This window comes from Atractosteus spatula, chromosome 2, assembly GCF_055471065.1.
Source record: "Atractosteus spatula isolate fAtrSpa1 chromosome 2, fAtrSpa1.hap1, whole genome shotgun sequence".
In the NCBI taxonomy this organism is placed as follows: Eukaryota; Metazoa; Chordata; class Actinopteri; order Semionotiformes; family Lepisosteidae; genus Atractosteus; species Atractosteus spatula.
This window is the reverse complement of record NC_142707.1, coordinates 63603854-63628069: the sequence shown is the minus strand read 5'-3', so window position 1 is coordinate 63628069 and position 24216 is coordinate 63603854. Positions and strand designations below refer to the sequence as shown.

Sequence of the window (24216 nt, the reverse complement as noted above, 5' to 3'; positions counted from 1 at the left end):
AAAGGTAATATGATCAGTTACAATACTGTTATGCTCTTACTGCAGAACCGTTGTTTAGGGGTCACATTCCTAGGTAACACACTGTTGTTGTACACTTGAAAAAGATACTTTACCCAAATGCATTCAACAAAATACCCAGCTATATACAGTAAATAGGTGCAAATGTAAGTTGCTTTGTATAAAAATGACACCGGCTTGCTGTGCCAAAACATGATGAGGAGCAAACCATTTTTTAAGTTCTACAGTAGATGTTGTTTTTAATTTATGCCAAGGTATCAGTTTTGAGAACATAGCTGAGTACTGAGTACCTACAGTAAAACCCTTTGTATAAATGTCACCTATTCATAATTTAAATTAACTTTCCACCAGTGTCCCCTGAATTGTTTGTCAATTCAGTTGACTTTGTAAATTTCTGATGATTTTAAATACTTGCATTAACTCCACTCATAGTCTTCTTAGCCTAAGAAATTTTTTTGTTTTGAGAATATAAAGTGCAATTTCTCAGACCTAACAAATAAATATGAAAATAATGTTAGCTGATGTTCACATCAATTCATTGATTCAAATAATGTGAAACAATAGTATTTTGATTTTGACATCAATTCATTGATTTTTTTTGCATGGATAAAGGCCATTTAGGAAGTGTTTTTGGATACATAAAACTGTACATACTGTATGTAGCAAAATGTGGTACAATATTTTCACTCTTATTTCAAAAGATTAAATATTGTACCTTAAAATACATTTTTATGTAAGTTAGTGGTTGTTTATAAAGTGGTACACATATTTCAAACTTTGACAGTCTAATTCTAATCCAACTTAGAAATTATTTACATAGTATTTTAAAATCACAATTCACTCATGATGGAAATATTGTGAAACTCATGTCAGTGTTTTTTATCATTTAATGCTTTGTTTTTTTTTCTGTATTCAACATTCCCCACTGAATTTCTTTCTGGAAAACTAGGATCTGTAAATGACACACCGTTACCTTAGATAATAGCATTCCTAAAATGAAGACAGAATGTCAGCTGCAGCATTCTTGTATGATCTCTAAGTAAGGATGTATTGTCAGTATACCAGAATTCTTTGGGATACAGTATTCTGTGGTACGACATTTACGAATTAGGATTTAGGATCAGTGCTTCACCAACCAGCATTCAACCTGAACTGGTACTTCAAAAAAGTGACATTTTTTGAAGAAACTATGAAAAGGAAAGGGAAAAACTGAATGGCAACAGTAGAATATTAGGTTCTGAAAGAGTGTGTTTTGATACCTATAGGCTTTGCCCTTCATACACACACTTGAATAAAAAATAAATTATCAAGAAAAATTCCCACACGTACAAGACAAAAATGTGAATAGAAATTCAGGAAATGTAGAAGCGACATTTATCTTTTATAACTGTTTTGTGCATTGTTTCCAGCAATCTCTGAAATGTATTCACAGCTGTGTTTTATTTAGAATTCTGAGAGTGCAGTTGGGTGGCTATTAGAGGATTTATGGTAGTGCAGTGTTCCTGTGGCTGCTGAGTTTAGCTGATTATAAGCAACATGGCAAGCCCCTTAGGGTCCCTTCATTTTCCCGACACACTTCACTGCTGCCCCATTAACACTTCGTCTGTTATCTCCGTACACTCGTTTTAATTAGTATCATTGAATGTGAAGCTCAACACAGAAAAAATGCAATGGTTCAAAAAGCCCAAATGCATCTCTTTAAGCTCCCATTCCCTTTTAACTGCAAAATGCTTCTTATTTTCATTTAAAGAAACCATTTCCCAGCCACCCTGCTGCCAGAGATAAGCCATGGTCTTATTTCTGTCTTGCTGCACTTCTGCATCAGTGTGGAGTCTTTAACCAGTTCAAACCTGAACCTCCTCCATTTTCTTTCCTTTTTTCTTTCTCTTTTCTCGCTATTGCAAGGAGAGCACAAGAAATCAGTTCAGAAACCGATGAGAAGATTGTAACATGTATTGTATTCTCTTGTTCTTTTCATCAGAAATGTGTTAGGAAATTGCCTAAACAATAAAGAAAAAATGGACTCTGTATGTCAGTACTCAGTCTTAATGTCTGAGACAGACGTGATGATGCCTTTTAGATGTAAGAGGGAGGGAATTTGACTTTTTGAATAGAATATTTTTATCTCAGGTTAAATTCAAACACTGGATGAACCAACTGATGACTCTTTTGAAGTAACTATCCTGATTCATTCCTATAGACTAAATCTATTGCTCAGGAAAAAATAAAAACAAAGCAGTTAATTTCTCGCTAATCGAGATTTTGACTGTTTTTTGCTCCACATACCGTTGTGGATTTCACTACCTGCAGCAACCCATCAGTGAAATAATTCTTATGTGTTGTCAGTTAGTTTTCCACAGATTGTGCTCCCAGACTTTAAGTGTATCATTGCTGTATCTGTTTTAACACAACCTACTGTATGTTCCGTTATGTAAACAGTCTCTTAAAACAACACAATGAATGAACATAGAATATAATTAAAAAATATATCCTTTTTATTATTCATACATGTTCTAATGTACCAATCAGCAACACCATGAATATTTATTCCAGAGAAAAGTTTCTTAAAAGCTGGTATAGTAATGGTAAAAAAGTTTAAAAAGTGTGAAATACATACTGCTGGTCATAAAATACATTTAATTTTCATTCTCCTTCTTGTGTTATGTATAATTGTCAATTTTGAAATTCACTTGGCAGGATGATAATTAGCTAGATATATCATGTTGTGTATGGATATCAAGGTGCGTATGGATATGCTTAATGGACCATACTTCGCTCCATAATTTTATATTTCCGCTGTTCTTTTGTTGCATTATAAGAAAGAAAATGTCAGTCTCGGAAGAAGTTCCATTATAATATAAACATATTATTTTGATAATGTTGATTGAGCACATTCTGTATTAATCATACTCTCATGCATTCATATTCTTTACAATATTTATGTTATTTTTTTGTTTTTAGAAAATGAATTTGGAAGAGAAGTGGTGAACCATTCACTTTGGAGTACCAACTGCCATAGCAGGCTGAACAGAATAAAGTCTGGACCAAAGAGCAATTACACCCCCAAACGATTTCAGGTACAACTTACCTAAATATAGCTCTCTCCTGAGACTGTTGACAGCAGCTCATTTTCTCTAGTGCCTTTCCCATTTTCCTTCCCTGGCAACCACTCTGATCTTATCTGCCTGCCCCTTCACAAGTATTCAAATGCACTAAAGAAGACTTCTAGCTGCATTTACTGTCACCAGATGATTCATGGCATAAATATCTATTTGCAGTTAAATTGGATAATGCATATGCAGTTTTAGTAGCTCCCATCTCACATAGGAATACCAATGCATGTTCATAACCAGGAAAACTATAAGCTTTGTGATATTCTTCTGAAACTTCAAGGTGACACAAAGAGGAACAGACAACAATACAGTATATGCCATTCTGCCACTTGTGTCCTTTTTTTCAGTTCTCTGGCAGTAGCTTTTTTCAGTAGTTTTGAAAAAAGCATACGTGAAGAATCTGTTTTCCTTTGTTCTCATACCATTTTATATTTAGAAGTCCATGGTTACTTTTTCATATAAAATATGCTTCTCAATTATTTGTATTTGCCTTTTTAGGCAGTCTTCTTCTTCCCCAGTGTCTAGTGAAGTTAAAGAAACTGATCAAACCTGTTCTTCCACAGGCAACTTAATATACTGAGCTCAACAAGCCAGACTTTACCAAATGTTTAAATTTTACATGCTAATTCATGTAAATATTTTTCCAAATATTTATATTGATCTATCAAGCCTTTTCATAATAATAATATATTCTTACACATAATTATACATGTAAAAATAAAGTTTTACCTTTGGACATTTGTGGCCCAATTGTTGTTTGTAGTCTATTCTTAGGTGCACTGTGATACAGTATTGTTATACTGCCTGTTATAATCCATACAATAGTTCTATGCTATGCATTTTCCTAAAAAGCCACATTCATTGCATTGCATTTTTATAGGGATATCTAAAGTATCAAGAGCCCAGTATTTGGAACAAGTAGTAATTATTACTAATTAAGCCCAATAGTTTTGTGGATTAATTTACAAAAAGCCTGAATACAGCGATAAGTGAAAGACACTAATGCTCTCCATTACTGCCCACCCATTTTATGCATTTTATTTTTCTGGAATAAAAACATTTGAATAAACATACACACATAGAAAATGTTATACAGTACTCAATAAGCAAGCTATCATGATATATACCTGAATAGATTTTCTGAATGAAGATCAAACTTTTATTTGCACTTATGGCTGGGGTTTTTGCAAAAACTTTGACCTCCCAAAAAGCAGTTTCTTTACAGTACATCTTCTGTATCTGTAGATGGACCATGTTTCATTCTGACGTAATATAAATTCTCACTTACAAGTCATAATTTATGTTTACATTTATTTATGTTATTATTTATGTATCTTTATCATGCTTTTAGTCACAATAAAATTAAGTCATTCTCCAGAGAAGACGTAGAATTATGCTTCATCAAACTTAGATCTTTGTACAAAAAGTACTCATACAGTACATTGATGATGTGATTTTCTTGAAATTCTCATACAATCCTTTCTAGGATTTTCCCGAAATAAGCAGGTTCAGGGCAACTTAAATAAATGTACAATTTTATCTGCAACAGACTTCTTTGTTGAATCGTGTATCTCAGAAGCATCTTCTGAAATGCAAACAATTCCTTTTTAAGAGCTCCTGGAGACTGAACAAAACAAATGCAAGCTAGTAAGAACAAATAATTGCAAGCAGTTGTTTGGTACAATAGCCTTCTACATACAGTAAAAACAACAAGTTTCAGATATTCATTCTATATACAATTTCTTTATCGAGGATATGGTAGAAAAAAAAAGATCATTCTGTTTATTTACCAAAATGAATCGATTACTAATCGTTTTGTACTGCTCTACATTCTTCTGAACTTAGAGGAGCAAGACACCTTAAGAAAAGTAATGATTTTATTAACACTGTTGTATCAACATTTTTAAAGCCATAGTCAGCTTCTGTTTATTCACACATTTTAAGGACATTTAATAACATTTTTCATTAATACTAGACTAAAAACAATAGAAAAAGAAAGTAATCCTAAAACACAAGACGTGCAAAACAAAAAAAAGTATGAAAATACTATCTCTGTCTCGCTGTAGGGATTGACCAGCGTTTTGGGATAATGAACATTAAAGTTGATTTGTGCTATTAAATGTGCCATGAAATATTGTATGTACTTGTGTACCTGCATTTTAAATAACAAAACACTGTTGATAGCCTTTTCTCAAGAGCTTTTTCCAGTTAGCAAGGATATTTTTGCATTATGAATGCGTAAATTGTGTACCAACTCCTTTACCCGCCAGAACATTTCATGGGTCCAACTCTGTATTAAGTGAACTCCACACTGTGTCAATTCATGGATTTATTTTAAAATCTGCCAGCTCTAACCTATCATGGAGCTTGATTTTAACAGTCCTCTAGTGCATGAATTTAGCATGGCCAGAATCCTAAATTATTAATAAAATGTTGTACATGGTGATTACACTTGGAGTAGCGTAGTCTCCGGGGCTTTTTAAAATAGGCATGGCCAGGAAACAGACACATAAAGGTTAATATATTTTCACACAATGCAGGAAACAGGGAAAAAGTGGAACACAAAATGAGCTTCGTTCCCTACTGAACTCCAAATTCCTCCTTGTATTGCTAGAGAGAGACCCGAGAACTGACAAGGAACCGAAAAACACCCGAACACCTGTCCGAGTTAGATAAAAACGTCCGCTTCCTCGCTTGATACTTTGCTTAGGCTTTGGTTTTAGATGAAAAAGAAGAAGAATTCATAACACTTATATAGCGCTTTCTGGACACTCCACTCAAAGCACTCAAGTGCAGCACTTGGATGATGCGACGGCAGCCATATTGCACCAGTATGCTCGCCACACACCAGCTACCAGTGAGGAGGAGAACAGAGTGATGAAGCCAGTTCATAGACAGGAATTATTAGAAGGCCATGATTGGTAAATGCAAGGTTTTATATCTCATCTGAAGGATAGCATCTTTTTTACCATACAGTGTCCACATCACTTTACTGGGGCATTTGGACCCACATAGTCTGCAGGGTGAGCACTCTCTACTGGGTCCACTAACACCTCTTCCAGCAGCAACCTTAGTTTTTCTCAGGAGAACTCCCATCTAGGTACTGGCCAGGCTAACACCTGCTTAGCTGCTTCTGCTTCTTCTGCTTCTTTCTGTTCTTCCTGATTGTAGACAGTCAACTGATCAAAGTCCTCCATCTTGATTTTTTTCCTACAGCAAGGCCACAATACGTAGATATGGAAAATATTATGGATGGATGAAGCCTGTAAAGTAGCTCATCTGGAGTGCAGGTTGTGCCATTCTGTCTATGCATTGTGGATTCTAGTCTGACAACGAGTGTCATTAGCAAGCTGTGACAAGGGTTCGCCAAGTTGCAGAACATGAGTAGCTGAGCACTGCTAGAGTATCATTGCTTTGCACATTCAGTTTATTGTGCAGCCACAATAATTCTTGTGTCTTCCTGGGTGCCCCAGGTTTGAATTGGCTTTGGAAAGCTGTCCATCACCCATTTGTGAGACTGGCAGTTTGTATAAAAAGGGTTCAACAGCACACATCCTAAGGAAGGCATTGTGTTGTTTTTAACCTTCCAGTGCTTGTACTAAGGCCAAATTGACTAACTGTTAGACATCTGGTGACTCCAAGTTTTTCCTGGAAAAGGTCTTTTAAGTGGTAACATAATGCACCATATTTGTGAAGTATAGGTTAAAAATGATAAATACTATAATTATTAAAAAATTTAAGTTGTTAATGCTACAATTTACAAGGTTGGTCCGGTTTGGGCATAACTCAAATCCTTCATATGACATACAGTATAACTTATAAGATTTAACATATACTTCGTATTAAGGATTAAGAAGGATATGAAAAAGACTTTACAACTAGTAATCATTTGTAATTAAAATGCTTTACAGAACATTTTAAATGGTCCTTACATTAATAGGTATTTATTTTTTGTTTTCACTGCTAAAGGTTTTACTGTAAAACACTAATTTCAATATGTAATTCATATGGATAAAGTCTAATCATTCAAAGATACTTCCTCACTGTGTGGTTGTAACAGGTGCAATTTTTTGTTTGCCTGGTAATCATGACCAACATTTTGCTTAGAGTGCTTCTAGGTCAGATTTTGATCGGTGGGTAAAACTCTAACATGAAGGTAATGCCTTGGTGCTCAATTGTCAAGCTCAAAGTCAAGGCAAAATTTTATTGGTGCTGTAATGCAATTTTAAACCGTTGTGCAGCTTCATAACTAATGCTAGCAGTCATGGTTGGAGCAACCTTTGAGGAGTGAGCTCATTAACATTTCACTTAGGAGTGATTTTAATTATGGCACAAAGCTCATTAGTGTCTTGTGTTTGAATTTTAAAAGAATTGCATTTTAAAAGAATCTCAGGGAGGATTTTTCCCAGTGCAATTCTCAGGGCAAGCGATTCTGCTGAACAGAAATAGGGGGTGCTGGGCAGAAACTGAAACATTCAAAATCAAATTCGAAAGAACTAAATGAAAAAGAATATACATTGACAAAATGTTAACTAAGCTTTGTTCACATTCACCTCTGCGAGTCAAAACTTGGTGGAAGCACACGTGGCATCAATGACATCTGTGAATCTTCTGCACTGGAATGGTGCAGTTTTCTCCCATTATTCTTTGTGATCTTGCTCAGGCCTTGTCGAGTTGGGGATCATTGATGGACAGCGATTTTCAAGACCTGTCACAGGTTCTCAATCAGATGCAAGCAGCCAAAGTACTTGTCTAGTTATGTTGAAGTTCAGTTAGTGTTTGCATTGATATACAGTACAGTGCCCTTCAAAAATAGTCAGTGAAATCTAAACCAGAACTGTTATGAACCTCACTAATAATTAAATTTAATGAAAAGAAACATGACTGATAAGTGTGACACTCAAGTAGTTTATTTTTAATAAAGCCAATTGAGTTTTACCCTTTTGATTGATTTAAACAAATGTGATAGTGTTGACCCTCTTTATCCCGAAGGAGCAAAAGTATTGGGAAAATTTCCTGACAGGAATTGGTCATGTGTTTGTTGCTGGATAATTAGACACTCATAAAAGGGCAGCAAACATCCTGTTTGTCTGGAGTTCACTGTCTTAAGTCTGTAGTAGATTGACAGAATGAAATTCTGTCAATAAAGTGTGACAATTAAAAGAAACAAAACTCAATCTGAATCATAGCACAGAAAGCGGGCATACCAAAATGAAATTTAGAATATACTGAACAAGACAAAAACCACAGCCATAACTGGGCTGGCCAAGAAAACAACCCAAAACAATCTAGAACAATAGTGAAATCACCAACAATCTCCAGGGTGCATGGATGAAGGTGTCAAAATTTGCAGTTCACAGTAGAGTGAATTCAGAAATACAAAGGCTATACCACAAAACATATCGAACACCTCTTCTGAGTACCAAGAACAGAAGAACCAGAGTAAAATTTGCTTGGAAGTATAAAGATGAACCAGGAACGTTTTTGAACTAAGTTTTATATGATAGCTGAGACCACGATAAACCTTTACCAAAGGGGTAGTCAGGTTAAAGTGCGGAGAACTAGAGATGCTCTAAAGATCACTACAGTACCTCACATGTGAAGAATTCTGCTGGTAATGTGATTGCTCAGAGATACATAAACTCCTATGCTATTGGCTCACTCAACTTTATTGATGGTGTAACTAGTGGTGGCAGCAGCACTGAAGTTTACAGAAACATTTTGTCTATGTATGTAAAAGAAAATGATTCGGTATGTAGCCAGGTTACAAGGTGGTGGCACAGAAGTCAGAGCAGTGTCAGATGCTGGCTCAAAGTTACTTCCCCGCTACTATCTGCAGTACTCCTGTCCTGTGCCATCCCAGGAGAATGTCTGGAAACCCTGCCATTGTTTTTCTATTTTCTTTAACGTAAACCTGAGGTAACAATTGTTTAAATGTCTGTAGTTTAATGTTTAGTGATGTTGCTGTTTCATTGTTTGAGGTTTGAGTGTTTTAAGGGTATAGGAAGTGTACAGAGGATGCTGTGGGGCCTCAGATATGAGTGCTGAACTCCATTAGTTAAATGTGTTAAGATGTTAGGTTAACAGTGTCTGTTATGAGTTAAGCATAATTTAATTGCAATGTTAGAATTTTTTTAAATGTTGTGTATTAATGTGTTATAGTGTACGCAAATGTTTTTAAATGGGAGAATGTAAGATGAATGTGGCTGAGAGTTAGTTCCCTGCTACCATTTCCAGTGCTCTTGTCCTGTGCCATCTTGTAAGAACATATCAAAACTCCAAAAAGGAAATAAGTCTTTTAATAAGGGATGCTTGTATGAATTCATTCTCCACATATGCCAGTGATATCAGACCACCAACGATGAAGCTCCCAGCACTGGGAGGGACTGCAGGATGTCGCCCAGGTCAGGCAGCATAGAGACAAATGATATAGATCCTGTCAGGAAGTTACCGAGTGGATTTATGGGAATTGGATTTCCTAAACTAGTGTAGTGTTTGTGAGCTGTCATAGCCAGTTTCTGCACCTGGTTCTCCACAAATGATGCTAGAGCTCAAATCCGGGCAGAGAGCGTAAACTATAAATCTGCGATGGGGAAACATTAAGGAAGGGTTGCTAGTTATTGGACAGCGATTCAACATGTTGTTTGATAAAGACCCAAAACATAAAGGCCAGTGCAACCAATGAGTTCATCTGGAGCAAAGTGAAAAAGTCCATTTCAAGTTTTAAATGCAATTGAGCTTGCATGTGATGTGACAAAATACTGAAGGCGAATATCCCAAAAAATAGACAAGAACAGAAAAGCCTTGGCAGAGCATCTCAGATTATTATACACTAAGTTTGCTAACCTCAATGATCATAGAATTCATGCATTTATTAGCTCAATGGGAAATTCAACTAAATTCTGACTTTAAATCTCTGAAATATACTTGAAGTGAATGTGTCCCAAGACATACTGTATGGTCACAGAAAACCATTAGGTTCAACACAAAGTATGGTTTTATTGTAATACGATCAAATGCCAGCATTGATTTACCCAAACATAAAATGTATGTCATATTATCATATATCTCAATACTCTTTTGCACTGTAAATTCAGTTGATATAGAGATACTCCTTATGGTGGAGACATCTTAAGTACATATACTATATTATTTGGACCAAACAACATTAACGCCTGTGATGGTTTCAGATACCATGTACAGTAACTATCATTGCATACAAATGCACTGTGTGCTTTGAACAAAAATTAAAAGAACAACAATAGACAATAATAAAAATGTAGCATTTACTAACTTTACAAAAAAAACGGGCAGGTGTTTCTTCCTGGTGATAGTGAATTAATCTTTGTTTTCTTCTAACATACCTCAAGGTTCTGTGGACAAACCTCAAGATGACTGAAACATTAATTTACTTGATAGGTGCTCATTTGAGCGTCTTGGAAAGTCTCTCCCAAAACAGATATGTTTAAAAAATGTTTTGTAATTCCTACTGAGAAGGTATTGTGCCATTTCTAGTATTTCACAAGACCACAGGAACCAGTAACACTGGTTAAAATGAGTGGCAGATGAAAAATAGTGTGATGCTGTCTGCGTCTGGATAAGATACAGGCATTTCTAATAATAGGCACTCACATCAGCAGGTGTGTTTATCCCTAGGCCACAAGGCAGACATAAGTGTAGAATCATGCAGACTCAAAAGCTATATGTTTCTGTCCCTTTGTATGGTCTTTAAACATTAATTGTCCAAACTGTAGACAGGACTAAATACAACTATACTATAATCCACTGCTATATACTATACAACATGCTACTGTATATACAATACTTCGATCCTCCAGCTGACACATTAACACGTACATGTACTCCTAATTAACAAATAGACCAAGGCATATATGTCTCTTAAGAATGCAAAGCAACACCGCAGAAGAGTACTTTCCATTGTGTATGCACAATTAAGGATGAAGGATTCTTGCAAAAATTAAAAAGGTTGTGAAAGAAAGATGACAGAACACTTTTGCAATTCCAGGTTCCAGAGTAATTACTACATACTGTACTGCATCTTATATGCTAACCCAACAATAGAAAAACTATCAACAAAAGTGCTTATTTATTTTTAGTAAAATCCAACAAAAGAATATTTGGTTAGAATGTGGTTTGATATATAATGAAACATGTAGTCACCCACTTTAAATTGTGCTGCTTTGTTATTTTTTTATACTAATATTATATAAGCGCTTCGTAGTTTTTTTATTCATTCATTCCTATTGTAAAAATTAGTCACTTTAATAAAAAAAGAGTGAGTACTGTTTTAAGCAGGTACAATATATTACTAAATGTTATTTTAAAGTATAGAATTCTTCTATATTTTTCAATATGATGTTAGGAAGAAAACCTCTGAGACTGTTTCCACATGGGAAACATTTCTGAAATACTTTCAGTAGCACAGATTCAGCCATAGCTTTAAAAGCTGATGCTGCGACCTAATTTCAGGTTGCTAAATTAGTGATGAATACATGGCTTTGCTAGTTAGGCTAGCTCTGTCAGATGTATTTCATACTCATCAAATTATTCTGTGTAAAATGTGTTATGCTATGCCAACAATGAGTCTCTTATTTAGAGCAGATTTATCAAAAAAGCTTCTAATCTTCTCCAAATGAAGAAATGTGTATTGACATCATCCTTGAAAACAATATTTAGAATTTGGAAATAAAATGTTGCTACCGTATTTAGTGGTCAGACACATCTCTACCTAGAGAGAACTTTTCACATTTAAAATTATTTCCATTAAAATAATGAAATCTGCAAATGATCTGTACCACAGAGTATTCTTAATCAATTTGCTTTCTGAAAAACATTTTTGTCTGTATTTTCCACTGTGCAGTTTATGGTCATATTGTTTGAAGGTGTGTGTAATTAATTTTGAAGCAGCCAATCCTAAATCTTCTCAGAACCCACTCATAAATGAGGCCACTATCTGCACCAGTAATTTTGTAGTTCAAAAACACATGCAATTCACAACATTGAATCATGTCTTGAAAGGCTTTTTATAGAAATGGACATTTCTCCATTTTTTTTAGATAACTCATACTCCAGTCGTGACATATTTTACACCAAAAAGATAACATTCATAAAGCTAGTGACCTTATTGTGTTGTTGGCAGGAATAACAGCAAAACCAGTAAACAGTCGGCAGTTTATACAGCTTTCAGCTCTTGGTTAAATCCAGCACAATTCAACTTTAGAAATGCAAGGAGATGTGTCGAATTCAATGAGCCCTCTAGTGAGTCATAGTTAAGGATAAAAAAAAAACTAAAACCAGTTTCAGATTCAGGGAACAGCTACTGGGTAATGTTTGGCTTCAGTGCAGGGGCAGCTCAGCTGCTGGGCTCATTAACAAAGACCCATGTAAACATCAAATATATCCTTAAATCACCATTTCTCGAGTGCCTTTTAAAAGGAACAGTGCCATCTGCAATAGAAGAAAAACAAAAACACAGAGAAGAATTTGTTTGCTCTCAACCTAAAAAGATGTTTCTGTCATTGTTTTATTCACAAAATATATCATATTCAAAAAGGTATTTTCAGTATTGATATCCTGTGCTACAAGTCTTATATTAAACCAAAATTCTGTATTCATTACTACATAATGTAATAATATTATGTTAGAATTAATGTTGGTTGTCTTTTGGTGGGGTTAGCAAGAGTTACAGTTTTTATGAATACCACATTTATGTGACTAATCCCAATAGACATTTATAGAAAACATCCTTTGCATTATAAATCCTTGGAGATTATAAATAGTGCTCATTATTTCAATTTATTCCTAAAAGGAAGGTCAATTTTCTGCATGTCCTCAGTAAAAATGCAATCTATGTTTGAAATTGTCAAACCAATCTCAAAAGACAGGTTTTGGTGTATTCTGTGAATGCCTTATTGTCAAGAGGAAACTTCTTGTTTATTACTTTAGACTGCGTTAATAAGGGTTAATAATACAAAAGGTATCATGTTTTGTTTTTTTCATTATATAATTTTATTATAGGAAACTAAGCTATTGTATTTTGCTTGTGTTTTAAAAATGCTTTGTTAAAGCAGATATCTGAAGACATTATAGCAAGAAGTTGAAATTTATGGTTCCTATGATGTTTACTGTACATTTCAAAGATAATGTTTTTCATTTTGGTTACAGAATTATTTATAATATTTCTACATTTTTATATTAAAAATATTATTTAAAATGCTTAGGCATTTGGCAACAAAGTTCACAGAATCATCTTTTAATGGATCTTGTATTCTGAATAAAACATTTGATTTGTTACTTCTGATGCTGTTTTTTAATGAAGACAATAGTCATCTATAATCTAATAAGACAAAAGTACAGGGGTTTCGAAAAGATCTAAGGCATATATATTGCTATAATATGCAGAAGCTGTCAGGTTTCAAATGTGAAATTTTATATTGCATTATATTTTATGCGCCATCTCTGTTTCCCTTTTTCGCACCAAATGTCGCTGTCTGTACCAGCCATCAGGAGGTATGCCACCATGGTGTGAGATTGATAAACTGTTAGTTTTTCCTGAGGTAGGATTTCCACTGATTACCATGGAAACCCATTACTGCTGAAGTATAAATATTCAAGGATTTGCTTGAGCACTCCAATGTTTAGAATTTTTAACTTTAATAAGCTGGATTTATTATGCATTGTTAATTTTTATAATGCACCGCTCACAAAACTAGAGGATAGTGAGCCACGAATATTGCAACTGATTCAATGTATACTTAAAGGAATATTGCAGCAGTCATTGGTGAAACATTAGGACATACATCAGTGGCATACGTAACCCTGCCAGGTTCACTGTGTTCACGTAGGGAAGTGGGTCATTTTTCACATGGGATCAGTAATTGGCTGGTCCATTGTTAGTATGAAAGGATTCTTGCAAGCAGAGTCTCATGTCTGTGATGAATCAACTCATCTGGAAAGCCACAACAAGCACAATTTTTGCGCTTTCAGTTAAATACATTTGCCAAGGAAATCCCATATTTTTTGCTGTGGTCAGGGGTTATTTCTGGCCAACGTGATGTTTATTTACAGTACTCCTCCTCTGAAAGTGGATATTGGCCTGAGCCTGAGCCTGGGTGCTGCCATCTTGGAAAATAGATTCTCTGCAATGACGGCAATCAAGGAACATGATGTGATGCTCAATAATGACTGCTCAGAAGGGCACAGCCTCTCTGCTGGTCTTAGTGATGCTAATCCATTTCAATAATTATTGCTGAAAGTTCATGGTCTTCTCCAAAGCAGTTAGCATTCCAAGTGGAATTTGCTAGACTTCTGGCTCATCTTATGATTTTGCTTATACCACAGAACAATAGTCCTTTAATAGTATTCTAAGATTAGTATCTATTCTTGCCAGTGTCTGGAGGTCATTAGTAGAACAGCACATAATTAACTGGCTTACAGGTTTTAATGGTGTACAGGTGGTTTAACATAATTGAACTACTATGGTCTGTAGCAGGTGCTGTTGCATTTTGTGTTAAATCTCTAGTTCTCAGCAACCTAATAGCAGGTGGTGAATCTCAGACATTCATAATATGATAAATCAGTGTCATATCCAGTTAATTGATATGAGGAATATACAGTATGCAGCTTATGGCCAAGTCTGAAATATTTGGTTATATGGCTGGGCAATATTGGATTCCATTGTGGAGCAGTCCTGTTGCTCTAGAACTTTTGTTTTTGTTCAGAGTCCCATGGTCTGCACAGAGGAATGTCCCCATTCTTTCATACTAAGACATGGATTGTGCACCTTGTTGATGTAGTATAGCAAACACACTGTGAGTGTGAGTGTTTTATTCAGCATTCCCATTCACCATCCCAGTTCTTAAAGATTTTTCTTTTCTTTTCTGAAATACAGTACATTCATACTCATTTTCTGTTTTGGTCTATACAGTGAGCTATATATACTGTTAATATACAATATAGTTAATGTAAAATTATAGTTAAAGTAAAACTATATTTTATACTGTATAGTTACAGAGATTAGAAACATTCATTCTAAAAACAACTAAGAAACAACTGCAACACAAAATACAGACCTTAAATATCAAACATGACTATTGCTGTTATTAATGTCTAGAAATCAATTAACATTCACTTCTTTTAGTTCATATGTGAATAGTCAATCTGATTGTATACATATGATGTAATCAACTCAAATACTTTAGCATTAGTCTATACGCTGCACAAACTACTGTAGCACTCTTAATACTATTAGCATAACGTTTTCTTGCAACTGTAGTTTGGATCTCAAACAACAAAGACAACAGGAAAATGTTTTTGTCTATCAGATAAGATGTCTTCAGTGGTAGATATTGTTTTAGAAATATACCTTGATTGAGCAACAGTAGAGGTGATTTAAACAAAAGATAATCGAGTTCAGTTAAAAATGTGAGGTCTTGTCCTGTAAAGGTTATTGATAGACGAGCTGAGGTGCAGTAGTCGATGGCCTCTTTATGGGCACAAGCTAGCTACATTTAACTACTTAGCATATGTTATTCATAAGCACTGCTTCTTTAGGTGACTTGATTTTGTATTCATTTTATAGAGCCTCACCATACTAAAATGATCAACCTCAACATAAAGAAGACAGAATAAAGAGGCAAGGCGCAATATAGCAAGAACAAAATGGTGTAGGTACAAACACTATATGGTAGCATGGTTTTGTGCAAAAAACTGTGAACTGCCCCAGATGTTTCTGGTACACTTTGAGACCAGAAAAAGCTGGATATTGCCCCTAAATTGATTGAAACTGACACATTAATTGAGTATTAATTTGTTAAATGTGTATTTTTAATTTACTGACACAAGGAAAAGCACAATCTTTGGCATTCAAAAAAGATTGATTTAATAATGATTATTTGCAATCTTATATACTGCAATATACTGTATACTGCCTATAATCTAATAATACAATTTTTTTAACTCCTCCAGCCAATAAACAGATGATCACTCTGTCTGAAATGTGGCAAGTACACAGCTGAGCAAAATTAAGCTTGAGGGCTTTGAGCATGCACCATGCTACACCAAAAACAGGGCAGTGCGGTGGCTCTGTGGCAAAGGATCTGTGCCTGTGGCTAAAAGGTTGCTGGTTTGTATCCTGTGGCCGGCAGAGGAATCCTACTCCATTAGGCCCCTAAGCAAGGTCCTTAACCCCAACTGCTCCAGGGGTGCCGTATCAATGGCTGACCCTGCACTTTGACCCCAAGCTTCTCTCCCTGTCTGTGTGTCTCATGGAGAGCAAGTTGGGGTATGTGAAAAGACAAATTCCTAATACAAGAAATTGTATCCAGTATGGCCAATAAAGTGATCTTATATAAAACAGTGGACAACTCCACCACACCAAAAAAAGTTTGGCAGAGTTTTAGAGAGTGACATCACTTCTGTGACTGGCCCTGTAACACATGACAACTACAGTATATACTACTGTATCTAGTGTCTGTTATTTAAATATATCATTTGTCATCTTTGTGCATTAGCTTTTTTAATGTAAAGTGTGGACCTTAGATATAATCTAGTACTGCATTATTTGACATTTTTCTACAGAGAAACACTTAAAAATACTCAAATGCTAATTGTTTATATAAAATGTCAATATCTGTTCAGGTTAGCAACTATAGTTTGAAGATATTGGCAACTATAGTTTGAGGTGCTGTTAATGGTATCATTGGGCACCGTAATGTTTGCTTAAGAGGTTATGTAAGCTGGTTACTTTGGAAGCATGTTTGCAGGCTGAAAATACAATTTTCAATGCATGTGAGAGTAATACTCCTGTGTTTGGCACCAGAAGTGATGGGGTTAGAAAAAAGCACAGTTTTTTCCTTCAGAAGACAATCCAATGGATAGTATGAAGACAAAACAATTAGGACTTAAGAAATGTTAGGAAATTTAGGAAATGTCCTTAAGTTCTGTGTAAAGAGGTGCCTCCTGATTTCAGTCCTAAATGACAAACGCTCATTGTTCTAGGTTTAAATTTGGTCCTGAAGGAAGCTTCTGGGTTGAATTTGTCAACATTTTTCACTCTATTAAACACTTCTGTCAATACAAACTGCAGACTTAGGAGTCTCGAATCTACTAAAAGTGACTTGCAAAAGTATCCAGACCTGTGGTCTCCCAATTAGTGAAATCACAAAATGATGCATGCACATTTTCAAAAACCTAATGTTTTAAAAAATTTAAAAACTTAAAGTTACCCAACACCTGAATGCTTTTAAGGGTTAGGAAAGCTGCAGTAAGAGACAGCAAAACCTAAAGTAACAAAACTGATATATCATGGGTAAGCTTGTGTAAGTATTCAAACCCTTTAACTCAATACTTGGTGGAAGCACCCTTAGAAGCAATTACAGCCACAGGTCTTTTTGTGTCAGTCTTTACTAACTTTGTGAACCAGCTAGGTGTCATTCTTGCACATTCATCTTGGTAAATTTGCTTAAGCTCTCCCAGGTTCCTTGGGAATTGCTTATGGACAGCAGTTTTCAAGACTAATCTTTAGTTTTCTCCTTGCCCAGATGTTCACTTTGGAGCACTGTCTTGATCCTACTATCAGTGTTTGATCTAGGCTGATTGAGTAGATTAGAAAAAAGCACAATTTTTTCCAGGGACATTTAGACACTGATACTTTTTGTATATTTCTCCTGATCTGTGCTTTGTAATAATACTTTGAAAAGCTGCTTGTTTTCATGGTTTGAAATTCACTACATGACCAAGAAAGAGAGACAGGTGTATTTATTTTAATCATATGAACCACTATTATTATCAATTAATTGTATGGCTCGTTAAGGTAATTTTGTACACCTAATTTAATTTAGGTTTGCCATAGCAAAGGGTTTGAATATTTACGCAATTATGACTTTTCACTTTTTCTTTCACATCAAATACCTATTTAAAAACTATGCAAGAGTCTGAATAACTTTGCAAAGCAACGTGTTAGACCAATGTGAGGTGCTGAACTGTATTCACATTTGTTTTTCTGAAACAAATACTGTATGTTGCTAAATTTGTAAATACTATCTTCACACTTACGTGCTTGCCCTCGCACGGAGGGAATTTGTGCCTAAAATGGGGCAAGAATAAGCACACTTTCAATAAGGAAGCATTCATTCCAGGGTTAACTGCCTCACAGATTGTGGATATTTTTTGGGGGTCCTTCACTTTTTTATAAAGAAGTGCGAACAGTAAGATCTTTGTAAGTAGTGTTCCATGACTGAAGTACTGTATATACTATAGATATGACACAACAAATATGACTAGAGGAAAAGAAAGAACACAGATTTGAGAGAGGCACTGTATTTGTGTAACTCTCAGAAATACAAATAACATTAAATAACCCAACCCTAAGGTAAATCCTTAAAATAATAAGTTTATTTGGCCTCTGTGTTGTGCAATGGTTGAGCCTCTCAGTAAACTACAGTTGTATGGGTTATATCACAACAAAGGGATGGACGTTGTTTTGCAAGAATGTATACTGTACATCCATATTTCTAACAATTTTATCCAATACAATGTCTCAGGGGAGCTGGAGCCTATCCCAGCAAGCATTGGGAGCAAGGCAGCATACAGCCTGAAAAGGATGCAATTACATCACAGGGCAGACAGACACAAAGGCACACACACACCAGGGCCAATTTGCCCAGTATGTCTTTGTCTTTGTGGAAGGAAACTGGAGCACCTGGAGGAAACCTACAGTACATGAACATGGTGAGAAAATACAAACACTCCATGAAGATTGTACCCCAGGAATTGAACCCAGGACCTGAGCAATGCACCACCATGCTGACCCAAATGTATATATCTTGTCTCAAATTCCTTTTCTCTGGTATTCAAATGAGTGTTATTATTCACAATACTTTTGTGAATCCTTCAGTCTAGACACAGACAATAAAATCCTTGATTGTAGATGTCTTTGTGCAAGAATACAGGACATTGGTTCATTGGACTTTATGTGAGCCATTTTAATGTATATGAAAGTTTAATGTTTCTTTTAACTCCCTCATTTATACCTGCCATGATTTGTTAAGAGAATGTAATGGCAGATTAAACCAGATCTTTTCTTTTACCAGTGGGTTATAGAACACTTGTGTATTGGGTTCTTCTAAAGCTCCTCACATTGTGGTTCAACTACGTAAGATTTCTGTATGGGTGGATATCTTTTTCCTTATCTAAAGATAAGCAATAAAGAACATAAGACAACATTTTTAACAGGTCAGAGTGGAGAGATGTGTCAGCAGCTGCAAATTGACAAGGAACAAATAGAGGCTGATTCCAGACTGAAGACCAAAAAGAATAAAACAGAATTTCATATATGTAGCTTCTTTCAGCTGGTTTAGAGATGTATGTGTAGGTGTATGAGGTAAGGGGTGAAAAAGGGATAAAAAAAAACATATGCTTGTGATTAGATTCTATTTCAGTGCACTTGGAATCTTAGGGCATTGCCACAGATAAACTTCTGTCACTCAGAAACAACATTATTGATGTGGAATTCCATGCTTTCTAAGGTCAAATGTGAAAGTACAGTATATTTCCAGCACCTGTTATACAGTAAGAGCAATGAATAAGAACACCAAAGTCAGGCAAGTTTATGTTTCTATTCTTCTCTAGCTTCTTATTCTTTCATCACACATTTTATTAACAAGCTAACACTTTTGAAAAGTGAAATCAGTCTAGTGGGACATCCAACTTTCAAATTATTTCGCTTGGTTGAAATAGAATTTTAGGTTTTAAAAAAAAAGTTGTCATTAAAAAAAAACTTTCAAACTTTCAATCATATGTTGTCTTTTATGTTACCTGAAGATCTATGTATCAGGTGCTATTTGTGACTTCTTGCAAGTGATTTTGGCAGTGGGAGCTGTATGTTTTTATTCCAAACTTTCAGTACTTAGACCTAATAATTTCAGATTAGCGAGCCTAGGCAAGAAGAGACACATTCATGTTAAATCAATAGAACGTCAACATAAACCTTGATGATGGGCCAAAAAGAAAGAACAGAAAAATAAAAGAGAGAAATACAACCAACCACCTCCAAAATAAGGTGGGTAATTATTCATAGCAAAACTTTGAAAATATTTTATTATTTTATGTTGCCTTTTTTTAAGACATAAAAGTAGTATCATGTTCCACCTCACAATAACAAGGAGCAGTAGATTGGGTACAGTAAACTGGAATGTTATATAAATTAAGTGTGGCAGCACAGCATGTGTGCATGTTTCATGTACACAAAATGAACATGCACACAAATGTGCAAAAATAAAGACATACATATTTCTGGAGTTCCATGTGAGATCGGTATTGTAGTGGACCAAGGGTGAGGAAGGTTTCCCTTAGCTCATGCGGCTGGTTCCCTGTTGCATTATGCCGGAGACCCGGGTTCGCACCCCACTTGTTGTGGGATGAAACAGGCGGTATGGAACAGTGGAGGGCATGAGCCCGCGGCGAACCGCAATGGTCACATTGGTGCCGTGACCCGGATGGGGAGGGTGTAGCAGAGCTAGTTTGGACACGGTGACGTCATCGCCCCCCCCTGCCCATAGCAGGGACCTCAGCTGCCTGGGCTGAGGGAGGTTTCCCTTAGCTCATGCGACTGGTTCCCTGTTGTGTTACGCCGGAGACCCAGGTTCGTGCCCCAGGTGTTGCAGGACGAAACGGGCAGTGTGGAGCGGCGGTCACACTATGAACATTTGAAACCGAACTCTGTTCTCTTTCATTTTTCATCGTTAGCTAAAATTCTTGTCACCATCTGAAGCTGTTCATGACAGGAAGGATCTCATTTTGAATAGGTTTGCAATATATTAGTCTTCAAAACGACTGTTAAAATTTAATGTGTAGTTCATATATTGTTTCATGTATTTCATTGATTTTTTAAAACATTTGCCTGTCCTTCAATAGATTTTGAACTGAAGCTGTTCCCAATTGAATCAAAAGAAGAGGCTATTAATGGTTCTTAATAGATCTTAATCTGTACTCCATGTTTTGCAGCTTGAAGAAATATTCTTAATGATGATGTGGAGACCAAAAAAGCATTCATTTAATTTTTTTAACAAAAACCAATTACATTTACATGTGGCACGTTTCAACCCAATACACTTTAGATATACTGTGGAGAAGAAGACACTCTTCACTCCTGAAGTGCAGAACCCACCTAGGTGACACATGGCAGCCATTATGTACTGTAGCAGCAGCCCTACAATGAAGCAGGTGTAGGTGAAGAGGGGAAAGCAAGCAAGTGAGAAATTGCTTCACTAATTAAATTCAAATTGATAGTAATCCTAATCTGTGATTCTCCGAGGCCAAGACAATGGGGTTAACATTTCCAACACCAAATAGTCCAGGACCTCAGTTTAATGTCTCAATCAAAAGAGTATACCTCCTACAGCGGAGTGTTCCCAGTAACCATGCCAGGGCATCGCTTTAAAAATTATTATCCAGAAGAAAGAGTACCACCTGCAGGTCCACAAATGTGATTTAAGCAGTATCTAATTGTCTTTAGAGTTCTCCCATCCCAGTACTGTTCAAGCCCAGTGTTGCTTTGATTCTGAAAACTGACAAGATCAGATCGCGAGGTGTTAAAGCTGCTTTCACTGGGTTGCTGTCACAACATGCTGCTGTGAAAAGTAACTATGCTTGTTTTTAACAAAGGCAGTAATGCAAATGCGTAAATTTAACCAAACCCCTGATTTACCTGTCTGTTTTGTTGATTGTTTTATTGTAAAGCTCCTTGAGATGATGTATGATGAAAGGTGTTACATACAATAAAGATTATTATAGTTTTTAACATTTATTTTGGTGGTTTAACATGAAGGAAATGTGAGAAAAAAAACATTTTTTACACAGAATAATTACAAATACCAACATAGAAGGTAAAGATTGTATGAAGGAAAAAATAATGTGGCAGTCTCTTCTGGTTGTAATGCTGGTGTTTTTGCCTTCTTAAGGGATTATAGCCGTGCAGTGATTGGACAGCTCTACTATAAGCAAAATATGTATCAGTAGTGCCAAACCTTCCGTGTAAACATCACTGTTAAGAGAGATATGAAAAGCATATTAAAGCATGTGTTCGTTAGAGTAAAGATATACCCAGCTCGTTAGACAGATAGATTGTGCCTCCATATCAAGGCACTTAACATTCTTCTAAAATAAAACACAGATAACATAATTAAATTAAACATTAACTTTGTCTAACTGAAACAAAATAAAAGGGCAGGATTGCAATATATATTTTAGATTATTCTCCAATTTATATACATTTAAGCCATTTCATTCCTGAAGAGCCTGAATATAAAACAGGACAGAGGACTGTGGTTAGTCTTAAGTGGCTTTCTGTGTAGCAGCTGGGCAGGGAGCTGTATGTTGTGTGAGGATGGTACCATGGTTTGCATTGATAGTCTAGTCATGCAGGATAAGGACACTGACTGCCTGCTAATCTATTCCCAGATGGAGGTGGATGCAGACGAGAAGCGCCATCGCACACGCTCCAAAGGTATCCGAGGTACGTCTCCTGCTCTACTAAATCACTCAGGGCTGCGCTCAGGGTGACCTTCATCCTCCAATATCTCACTGCACGTCTCCTTCTGACCTTTTTTTTACACTTACTCTCTTTTTCTGCAGAAAAAAAAGAAAGTTACCTGTGGTTGATGGTAATTATTTTTAATATATCTATGTATTTTTCCCATCTCTTCACAGTGCCCGTGGAACCAGTAATACAAGAGCTGTTCAGGTTAGTGTGTGCAGAGTACAAAATGCATCTCCCCATTAGCGCTAGGGGAAAATTCGTGCCTGTTAATGGGTGTAATGCACTTTCGGTTTTCATTGTACACTGATGCACTGGTGAAATTAGCTCTCCAGAGACCTTTGCTGGAAATGTACTTGGCATCCTTTTTTCTTTCTCACTCCCTTTCTCCTCTCTCTATTTGTATTGCTCTTTTTTATATTCCTGTCTTTATTTTGCCTCTAGTTTTTTTTCTAATCAGATGGTAGAAGGCTATCTAAATTCATTTGTGCATGCGTGCTTTTGTGAGGCTGTGGTGGTGATTAAATGTGCAAGAAAGTGGATGTAACTCCCCCCGATGCAGTCTCTTAACCACAAATAAACAAGCCCATCACTGTCCATCATATTTCAGATGTCGAAACCAGTGAAACAACCTATAACAGGCATTTCCTTATCAAGTTTTGTTTACTTGTTTTGCCTTGTTGATACCAGACACTCAGTTTCAGTCACCACTAATGTTGGGTAGGTTTGGTAGGACCTATTCCCCTCCTTTAAGGGGTAGGCTGTCTCTTCTATGAATTAAACATATGTTGATATTTGTTAAAATAACATGAATCAACTAAAGGAAATGAGCAATTGTTCTGCTAATACAGATTTATTTTAATGGTCTACAAGAAGAGCAGTGCTTGTGCCGTCTTTGTTAGGAGAAGTATGCCACTGATACTGGCTATTTAAAGCCAGTAACTATTAAAAAAAAAATTAAAAATAGTTTCTAAGATAACACTTTTTATGATTTATAATTGCCCTTAATCACTTTATGTGTCTTCCTTATGAAGTCCACAATACTAAACTCGTGTTACCAATGTGAGACATTTAATGTATTTTAAAAAATAATTCCTGACCATTTCAAACAACTATGACTTTTCAGAAAAACGGGAAATGCTTCATTGATTGATTAAAGATAATTAAATGGGAGAAGAGTAATTCAGTAGGATCAGTATTTTCATTCAGTATATATTTCTACAGTACATATGATTTTTTTTTATTTTAAGGTATAATATGCTTCTAATGTCTCCTCAATAAGGGAAAACTATTTTACAAGCAGTGTATCATTGGTATCATTGAAAGGGTTACAATTACATTTACTGTACATTTAGGGTTGTTTTCCATTTTATACAGTATATGAAAAAATATAGCCTCTAATTAATTAAAAGGGATGTTTTTGTCCATAAGAAAGCTCAAAAACTTAAATGAAAAAATCCATATTTTTTTAACAATTGGGAATGTTTAAATATTCCAGAGATTTGCCGGTCATCAACAATTATGCTCCTG

The 24216-nt window shown here is 35.7% G+C and overlaps 1 protein-coding gene across 4 annotated transcripts in view; it reads left to right on the top strand.

Moving 5' to 3' along the window:
- Positions 1 to 24216, top strand: part of myt1la (myelin transcription factor 1-like, a) — a 157990-nt gene that overhangs the window by 36902 nt on the left and 96872 nt on the right. For 3 of the 4 annotated variants that reach the window (XM_088934923.1, XM_088934915.1, XM_088934898.1), the window contains exons 2-4: positions 2980 to 3095; positions 22611 to 22665; positions 22860 to 22893. In XM_088934923.1, coding sequence (XP_088791049.1) covers positions 22611 to 22665; positions 22860 to 22893 — 89 coding nt within the window. In that variant the 5' untranslated portion in view covers positions 2980 to 3095. Of the gene's footprint in view, positions 1 to 2979; positions 3096 to 15787; positions 15818 to 22610; positions 22666 to 22859; positions 22894 to 24216 lie in introns of those variants that run through there. The other variant, XM_088934906.1, reaches the window with a different exon arrangement.